The 10,231-nt window shown below is 44.0% G+C and overlaps 1 protein-coding gene across 1 annotated transcript; it reads left to right on the forward strand.

Annotated features, from left to right (window-relative positions):
- The first annotated feature begins 4,439 nt into the window (after positions 1-4,439).
- BRI3BP (BRI3 binding protein) lies at positions 4,440-6,956 on the forward strand. Its single transcript, XM_068157432.1, has 3 exons — positions 4,440-4,645; positions 5,592-5,694; positions 6,339-6,956. Exons 1-3 carry the CDS (start codon positions 4,454-4,456, stop codon positions 6,755-6,757), a joined length of 714 nt encoding a protein of 237 aa, XP_068013533.1. The 5' UTR covers positions 4,440-4,453; the 3' UTR covers positions 6,758-6,956.
- Positions 6,957-10,231: the final 3,275 nt, after the last annotated feature.

The raw sequence follows: 10,231 nt of genomic DNA on the forward strand, positions 1-10,231 counted from the left end.
AACTTGATTTTCCTTCTTTCTAACATGACTGGACAAAATGGGAAGAAAAGGAAGGGAAATGGCTATTAAAAGGATTACAGTGACTACTGAAAATAGCTTGGAGATTAGATTAGACTAGCTGGAGCAAAACAGCCTGAACAAGATTAACTGGAATTGACCATTTTCAAATCTTTTTAAGCTGTGCTTTATACCTAGTAATTGTAATAATAGATTCCAAAATAAATCATGTTTTCTGCTTTGGATTAGGTTAGAAGGCCTTCAGAAGATGCTTCAGAGCCAATTAACAATGATGACAATGGCACTACGTCGTTTTGGTCTATGAGGTAACAGCAGTCAGTCTGTGAAACCGAGTGATGAAATCCGTGGATCTATGAGATGTTTTGTAACACCACCTCATGGTAATCTGTGCAGTGTGCTGAGCTCTGCCCATGTGTGATGGTTTAACTCACCCACACTATCACACCATGATCCAATATCTAGATTAGGAAATACAAAGATTCTGGGAAGCTTTTTTAAAATCTTATGCTTAGAGTGGCCACCACCTGGTTAATGGGGCTGTGTGCCAACATGAAACCTCTGGCTCGCCTGCCATCCATGACCTCTGCAATCTGTACATGGAGGCAGAAGAGTGAGTAGCCAGAATTAAAATCAAAAGCGTTGGAGAAAAGAAAGCAAGCAAGAAACAAAGCAGGAAAGCAAGAGAGAAAGCAAGCAAGCAAGCAAGAAAGTAAGAAAGCAAGCAAGAAAGCAAGGGAAAAAAAGGAAGGAAAAGGAAGGAGAAAGGAAAGAGAAGGAAAAGGAAGGAGAAACAGAAAGAGTAGGGGAAAAGAAAAGAGAAAGGGAAGGGGAAGGAAGGAGAAAAGGAGCAGTTACACATTGCAAAGAAAGCCTCACAGAGCTAGCAGCAAAACATGCAAAGGCCTCACATTACAAGAGGTCATAAAGCTATCAGCTGTGACAAGGTGAGGTTGTGAGATGAAGCAAAGACAGAAAAATAAGGGTCACTGAGATTAAGGACTGGTCCACAATCAGACCAGTTGACTTTCTTTAAGGCTGTTGTATTTTTTTTTCAGCATAGAAGTGATTTAGAAAGATAGAACCCTATGACCTGCTAAAACTGTGACACGTAGAAGATCTCAATTTATTCTAAATATTGTTTAGATTGTCATTGAATCTCTGTACCTGAGTAAGATATCTTGCACAGTTTCTCATGCAGATCAGGAAACAGAAATACACTTCTGCTTCTTCTGTGCAGGAAGACCTTCATCAGAGGATCTTTCTAGAAAACTCACAGCTATTCCAATTAAAAAGTTCATTGTGGCTGAGATCAATATTTCATGCCATAATGCAATGTATTCTTTGAGCTGATGCAATTTCATCTGTTTAAACAAGTGTGAAATCCTGTGTAATTTCATAAGAGCTGTGGATTTGGAGAGATGAATGTACCTGAAACAGACTCATTGAGATAGGTCAGGAAATCAATTAAATACCAGGGACTATTCCCAAATTATCCTGACCTCATACAGGGGACAAACCTGAGCACAGACTTTCAAAGGTAGCCACTAAAAGAGACCTCTGAACCTCTGTTAAGAATGGGTGGAAAGAAACAACAGGCACTTTGAAGAAGTGATTTTGAGGGGATCCCATGATGGAAACTCACTTAGAAAAAAATGAACATCCCCAAATTCACACAAACAAGACACATCAGACCAGAAACAGCTCAAGAGGACCCAGAGAAGGCCATGCCAACTGGAAGCAAATTGAGGAATGATAACTGGCACGGAAGAAAACCACTCACATGAGTTAATTACATTACTGTTTTGGTTTTACTGCAAGGTTGTATCAATGCAAGAAGTGCCCCAGAAGCTGACACTCTTGAGTGCTGGGAGTCTAGGTATGGCACAACATGGAAGGCAGATAACCAGAAAATCTGTCAGAACCTCAGAAGTATCTGTCCCCAGCTACCATCAGCTACTCCTCCAGTTTGGAAGAACATGAAATGGACTTCAGGATATACACAGGTATTAACATATTGGCAATTTCAGCATCATCTTAAAAAGAGAATGAAAACACCATTTATAAATATATAAAGAATCTATCTGCTACTGAAATCAAGTGAGATCCTAAGTACCTTCTTGGATCTGGGCCCAGCCCTTTCAGGGCCACATATAAATAAATGCTAAGAGGTCTAGGCTGTTCTGCTAAATGGGAAGATAAGTGGTTTGGCCAGACTAAAACAAGGGAAAAGGCCATAGCCAAGATGTCTACATTCTAGATGTCTACTCAACTAATCAGCAACTAGGCTTTGGCCAAGCCATGAGCTTTATACATCCAAGGACACAGGGTGTAAAATCAGAAGACACTTCAGGTTATTCCAGTGTCTGGAAGAGTTGTGAGCTGTACCTCTGACTCTCTGGGAACTCTCCAGGAAGTGGCAGGTAAAAGCAGAGCTCTGCCCTGTAATTTTCAGAGAAGAGATCCTGAATGGTGCATAGACATGGTCATGGGCTGCCCACACCTTCCCAACAAGAAGCTCTGGGGAGGGTGTGAGGATGCCCCGTGCCTTGAAGTTACTGTTGAGCAATTTAGCAAACATTTTCTGCCCCAGCTCACGTCATTGCTCAGTGCAGGACCTATACTACAAACCTGTGGGTCTGGTTTTATATTGCCATTGCTGTGTTCCTACCTTGTCTAACTCAAGCTTCTGTCAACTAATGATGAATTGGAATGTGCTCCGAAAGCAATAAAATACTTTCCTATCTCCCAGGGATTTTTACTCCACTCTGCTGACAACTTGGTTGGGTTTCACTGCCCAGCAGGAGCTGATAACATTGTCTTGTCTACACGTAGCCTATCTCTGGGGTTCAGCTACAGCAGCCTGCATCACTGGATGAACCCTCCCCAGCAGAGAGGGAGAACTGGGAAAAGAAGAGAAGATCTGTGTGTTAAAATGAAAACTGATTTAATGAAATGGCCAAACTAATACCAATGCAAATATGTTGTATACAACATCTGCCTATCAAACATATAGTGGTCACAATAAAAGAGCAGGCAGTCCTTTGGAGCAGAAAAAAGAAGAGCAGTGAGGTCAAAAGGAGCCCAGGCTCATCCTCAGCAAACTTCCCCATCTATACGGTGACATTCAGGGTGTGAGATACACCTGTAGCCAACTCGGGTCAGTAGCCCTGACTGACTGCAAATTGCTAATGGCCTGCACCCCATGGCTGGCCAAGGATTCTGTCCCAGCAAAACCAGGACCATGTCTAATTGATACTTCCCCACTGGTCTCCGGTTGACCTGGTTACTCAGGAGAGATCAACATAAAACCTGCCAGAAGAGGGAGTCACACCTAAAGTGAGCTGAATTTCGGCATATTGATCTGAGTCAGTTTCTCAAGGGTAAGTGACAGAAGGGTCCTTCAGAATCCCTCAACCTGGAGCTGACAGTGCACTAAAAAGGTAGATGTAATTTTTCAATGTTAGACTTCTATAGTACCTTTGCCATTTGGGGATTGCTCCCGGGAATCTCCTTAGAGAGGGATACCCACATGGGAAGAGCAGCTGGCTGTATCCTCTGTAAAGATTGTGATGAGTCTTGAAAGCCCAAACAGCTAAATAATTTAAAAGCTCTGCAGGAGAGGAGCTGGTGGCCAAGAAAGTCGATCATGAGTCGGCAACGCACCCTTGCAGCAGAGAAGCCAAACAGCATTCTGGGCTGCATTAACAAGACTAGGTTGAGGGATATGATCCTTCCCCTCAGTTTGGCACTTCTGAGACCATGTCTGGAGTAGTGTGCCCAGATTTGGGGTCCACACTGCCAGATGGATATTGACACTGGAGTGAGTCCAGAGGAGGCTGCTGAGAGGGGAAAGGAGATGGAGCACATGGAGTCTGGGAGGGCTTGGAGAGGGCAAAGGCAAGACCTTATCTCTGTTACACAAACCTGAGTGGGGGATATGGGGAAAATGGAGCCAGGACCTTCTTGAAGGTGCTTGCTGACAGCAGGAGAGCTAATGGATTTCCACTGAGAGATGGGAAATCCTGATTAGATAGTGAGGAAGAACCTTTCCAGGAAGATTATTAAATACAAAACTGAACCTGTATCAGGCTTCTGAAACTGTGACAGGTCCACTACTGGAAGAGGTTAAACACTGGGACAGGTCACAGAATGGAACAAGCTGAACACAAGGGTAGCATGCTCGGAGGCTGGACACAGCAAAACACCGTGAGTAGACTATTTTGGCTCGGGAAAGGCTGCCCAGAAACACTTTCAGCTGGCCCAGTCCAGCCTTAATCCCTATGTTGTGATCCTAACCACCCCATCGCTTTAAAGAGGGGAAGGGGGAGGTCCCTTTGCGAGTGCCCCGCCTCGTCCCGCCCCCGAGCCTTGAAGGATTTCGGGACGCGGCCTCTAGGCGGCGCCATAAGCACGGCGCTGCCTGGCGCGGGCGGCCATGGCGGCGGGGCGGCTGCCGGCGCTGCTGTTGCTCGTCGCCCTGCTGCTGGTCGGCATGGCGGGACCCGGCGCTCGGGCGGCGCGGAGCCGCGGCGCCGAGAAGCAAAACAGCCTCCGCCGCGCCGCCAGCGGCCTCTACCAGGGCATCAGCAGCATCTTCGGCGAGGACAACGTGCGGGCCCTGCAGAAGGTGAGGCGCCGGCCGCTCACCGTTCCCCCCTCCCCCGCCGTAACCCCTTCGCTTCCTTTCCCTTCGCGCCCTTTCCCCACGCCGTAGCTCCTGGAGGTGACCGGGCGGCTCTGCGAGGCACAGCCTCACAGTTGGCCGCTCCGCCTCCACTTACCGGTTCACCGGCCCGCTCCTCGGTGCTGGACCCGCCGGCGGCCTCGTCTAGTGGGCGAGCCCGGCTGTGGGTGAGGCGAGGGGACGGCTGGAGTGTTGCTTTGGGGAAGAAATCAGGAGGTGAGGCTTGACGTGAGCAAGCTGCAAAAAATATCAATAAAATAAATCTCTAAATAAAGACTGTTTTAGGTGGGGGAGGCGGCCAGGGTAAACGGGTGTGGATGAGGAGCCCTCCAAGTAAAACACGGTCTGTCTGCATCAGCAGAGCATCCTGTGATAGCAGGGCCACGCAGGAACTTGCAGATCAGTCATGCGGGCAGAGGCACCCCAACATCCTTCTGTTCCTTCTCTCTTCAGTCAGTAGGCAGAAATAATACTTTTAGATCGACCTGTAAATCCATTTGAGACATTTGGGGGTGTCGCTGAAGACGCCCCTCAGTTGCTCAATCAAACTAAATCTCTGGTTTCCTTTAGCAGTAGTGTTCATTGCTAGTAGTAAGTGTTCTCTTTAAACTTCAGAACAAAGGTAAAGCTAATAAAGCACATTTTCAAATATCATCGATGCACATATATGCCAAAATACCTGGACTGAGGACAATTCTAACAAGTAAATTCATGACTCACAGAGTTAAAAACAATTCACAGGTATTGTTTTTTCCTTGGGGACGTCAGAGTAGCCCACACTTCTTGTCTAATAAGTTATGGCTTACTTCTAACTAGCAAGTCTCAAAAGTGTGTTGAAGGAATTGGGGATTTGATTTTTTCTTCATTAATTTTCGATTTTGTTTCTCAGTTTTTTTCAAGGTTGACTGAGAGGTTTGTGAATGGGGTGGATGTATTAATGGACACATTCTGGAGAATATGGACTGATTTGTTAGATGTTCTTGGAATTGATGGTAAGTGTGATGTATGTTAAACCTTGAACTGTATCAGCCTGTATCAATGTTTACAAGCATAGGCAGAGTGGGAAGATAATTACATTATATCATACTGCATTACGCATCCATCAGGGGTATCTCTATCTGCATTGCATGGCTCTGATTTTTCTGTAAGTACCTTCAAATGAGATGAACTGAAATCAGACATTCCATTTCTGTGTGGGTATGTACAGGCTGCCTAGAGAATGCTTTACACAAGTCATGGCTGGTTTCTTGGTGTCATTATTAAATGGATGCACATAGCCCGACACGGTGCAGAGAAATAAAAGAGAACTAGAAGAAGGAAAGGTGCAATTAAGCGCCTTGAGGACATAACTTTTACAGAGCAGCATCTTCTGTATGAACTTCTATCTTAGGCCCTGTGGTAGTTTGTCTTTGAAGAACCTTCAGCACCTCTACTTTAAAGTAATTAGTTCAGTTGGATCGTTGGAGCCAAGCCAGTGATTTCCAAAAGGTCCATCCAGAAAAGGATGAACTAGCTTTACCTATGACTTCACAGAGCAGAGCTGTGACCCTGCTGCATGACCCTCTAGAGCTCTGTTTTCATTTCTCCCCTTGCCACTTTGGCATTAATATTCTGTAAATTTTCCTTTGTTTTTCAGCCTCCAACTTGACTCATTATTTCAGCCCAGCTGCAATTGCCAACAACCCAACCCGTGCTCTTCTGCTCATCGGTGCCATTTTACTTGCCTATTGGTTTTTATCTCTCTTCCTCGGATTCTTCTTCTATCTCCTGCACATGCTGTTTGGCCGCTTTTTCTGGATCGCGAGGGTAGCCCTTTTCACTCTCTCGTGTGTGTACATCCTCCAGAAGTATGAAGGTGACCCAGAGCATGCAGTCCTGCCTCTCTGCTTTGTCGTAGCAGTCTACTTTATGACAGGGCCAGTTGGATTTTACTGGAGAAGAAACAGCAACAGCAGCCTTGAGGAGAAGATGGACCACCTCGACAGTCAGATCAGACTTCTGAACATACGTCTTTCCAGGGTCATTGAAAACCTGGACAGAGGCAGTGACCAATGAACCAGCTCCTGCAGACCACTGTACACCAGCTCTAGAAAATAAATTCCTAAGCACTGTCTCATTTGAAGTTACAAAGCAACAAAACATCACATGGTAAAAAGTGTGGAGAGTTAGAACTTTTCATCATGTGTAAGACTTAATTTATCTAGATTATACACTCAGCCATTATACTTGTAGGAAACAAACAAACAAAAAACCACCACCAACAAACATTTAAAGAATTCAGCTGTATATTCAGAGAGTTTTATCCAGTACTAGAATTTTCTCAGTAGACAAAACGCTTACTTTTACAAGCATTTAAAAACATCTTTTGTAAAGTTTTTATAAAGGCAAATTGAGTAGTCTTTCAACTCTTGAAACTGAGCTAAACATATGCAAATTTGACACTTAAAAAGTTAAAAAGGAAAAAAAAAAAAGAGATCTCAAGCTACCAAATGCTTCCATGGAGAAGTAACTGCTGTGGGTCCACCTTTTATGTTGGGTTTTTTTTTCATTTCCCAAGTGGTGAATGTTTTTGTTCTAATGTTGGCTTGTTCCATTGCCTTGAAGTTGCCTTTCGTAGAGTTATCAGAGGAGGAATTTTCTGGTATCCAGGCCAAAATATTCACACCATAGCTTTTAACAGGAGGTGGGGAATGAGATGGAAGATTTCATGCATTGGAAGTTCTTAAAAGCCAGTCCAGTGTGAGAAATGGAGAAGGGCGTGTGTGGCATCATTTCATTGCATTTCATCTTGAGAGCTCTAATTTGGTGTCTGAATGGAAATCTGATTTAGTGAGTTGACACAGGAGGGAAAGATGTAGCGTGGCAAATTGAAACTCATATTTGTTCCTCACAGTGAAGCATTTTCCAAGCATAACTGCATGGAATAAAACATGATTTCTGATCTCAGGACCCATGTACCTTCTCACAAAAGGCAGCAGTGAAAACATTTGCAGACGTATTGTTGCTTAAAGCTTTCTCAGGACCAATAAGCGGCAATAAATTCTCTTCAGGAAGGTCTGGATTTTTTTTTCTAAAGTTGTAATAGTTTTATAGGAGCTTTTTGCCTGAAGTCTGTGTTCTCAACACTTTGGGTTTGGGGGAGTCACCTTATGAGAAGGGTGGATTAAACATTTGCGTTTTGAAGTGATGTAGGAACTTCGAAGCAATTTTAATTTAAAGGATTCTGTGTATTTGTAACCTTGAGAACTAGCTGGGTAGAGTGCTACTGGCTTTGTACAGTATGCTGAAATGCATTGAAACAGAGGTAAGCTCAGGGAAGGAAGTCCAAGAGGCTTAACTTGGTAATTTGGAGTGTTATGGCTATAAACGGGGCAGGAGGAGAAGCATCTGAACCATAGCAATGAGCACAGCATAAGTACTGTGAGAGGTGAAATGGACCACAGCTGAAGAACTACATAGTCCATAATGTCAAAATAAACAAGTACAGTAGAAAATGGACCAAAATTTGGCCTATGCTAGGGACTGGCTGAGAAGGCAGGGAAATAAGTGTAGGTGGTGTCTGTGCTGTGCTTTGCCTGCCAGTGCTGGCTCCAGCAGGACTGGCCCGGGGTGGCTGAGCACAGCCTGGCTGCTTCTTGTGTTGGGTAGGGCTTCTGTTGGATGTGATGCCTAACTGAATGTAACTGTGGGGTGAATTTAATTTTCCTCTTTATGCTGAAGTTTAATACTCTTCTTAAAATGTCTGTTACTTGCCTGGCCCCTTTTGGGCTGTCTGTGACATTTACATGGCGGATTATTTTAAAATCCATGTTGATGGCCTTTATCCTAACTGTGATCACTTCAGTTCAACACGGTTGAAGTTCATATGCACTTGGCACTGTTGTAATCCACTTTAATTTTCTAGCTCACCTGTAAATTCACCTGCACCCTGTTTTTCAAGAAATGTACGTGTAGAGTTACAAAGTAACTGCTTTTCATAACTTGCAATCTTCCCCTTGAGCAGGAAAATGCTATGGCAACAAAGAGCCTGCTTCATAGAGCTGGAAATGTAAATGACACTGTACTCCTTTTTACAGATCATTTTCCATAGTATTACAGAGTCTTCCCTGTAAACGGTTTTCCCTATGGTTGTGCACAGAGGACTGGGATAAACCATCAGCCTGGAGATGAGGAATTGGTTAGCAAAGCTTGTCAGGTCTTCGTGTGTTTGCTGAATGTGAGGCCTGAGGACCAAAGGCTGCAAACCTCGCTTGTGTAAGCAGCTCCATCAGCTTCCGTGGGATGATGAGCACGAGACGGGTTTGCATAGATTGTATTTTGTCTGATCCATATTTAATGTTGAAGTTAAAAACACTGAGTTGTTTCTATACGAAGAGTTGTCTGTGAGAAAGGTTTCTTTTACAATACCATATAAAAGTGAATTTGGATTATAGTTTCTTCCTGTCTCGCTCTAATAATTTACCTTAGTTTTGTAAAATCAGCCCTCCTATATTAATAGTCTTTAATTTTGATCACCTTGCTGCTTGAGAAAAATGTATTTTTGTATTTACTGGCATCCCATGTATAGCAAAATGTTATGTGAAAAGCTTATATATATATATATGAAATTGGATATTTTTAATCAGTATTTTTCCCAGCGCTCAGTTTTCACATTAGTCTAATTCAGAAATGGAAGATTTTTTTTTTTTAAAGCACAATCTAATCTTATAAATATATATATATATACACACACACACACACACTTTAAAAATGCTCTGTATTTTTCAACATGCACTGTAGTGAAAGCGCTTTTGGGACATGACTGTGGTATTGTATTTAATCTTCTTTAGCTTCTGTAAATACCTTTTACAAGTATTTTCCATACCAAGCCATCTTGCTGATCCACTGAGGTTTCTGCTCTGGTTTTTAGCACATGTTCCAGTGACAGTGGTTGCACCACTCTGGTATTGCGTTGTAGAAGTATCTCATATGAGCTGGCAGAGGTGTGCAGATGTCACTGCGTTGCCAGCTGATAAACCGAGACAGCATTTGACAGGCTTCCCCCAGTTGGTGGCAGATAGGAGAATAAAACTCAGCTCCCACAGCTCTCTGCCATATAGGCAGAGATTGCTGGAGACTCTGACTGCTGGAAGGTGGGTGGCACCTTTAACATCCTGCTTCCCTTGGCGTCCAACCTGGTATGAGCTGCACAGGAGGTGGCAGGGTGACACAGGGGCCGTCAGTAGGGGCAGTCTTCCACGCATCCTCACCTGTAAGGGCTGCTCTTTCACATCTGATTTACTAGCCTTGACAGAACACCCTGTGAGGGCAGCTGATAGAACGGTTTAAGATGGTCATCAGACTGTCCAGTGTCAGAAACTCCAGTGGACTCTGAAGGGTTTTGCACTTCGTACTTCCAAGCCCTAACATTTGAAACTACTGCTGTATTTTCCCACACATACACATTTTTGCAGAGCTAACTTGGGCAGCAGTGTCTTTGGGAGCCCACGCCTCACCTCTAGATAACTGATCTGTCGTATTTGGAATGTA

Source organism: Melanerpes formicivorus, unplaced genomic scaffold, assembly GCF_026170545.1.
Source record: "Melanerpes formicivorus ecotype bairdi unplaced genomic scaffold, bMelFor1.0.p_v2 SCAF_36, whole genome shotgun sequence".
Taxonomy (NCBI): domain Eukaryota; kingdom Metazoa; phylum Chordata; class Aves; order Piciformes; family Picidae; genus Melanerpes; species Melanerpes formicivorus.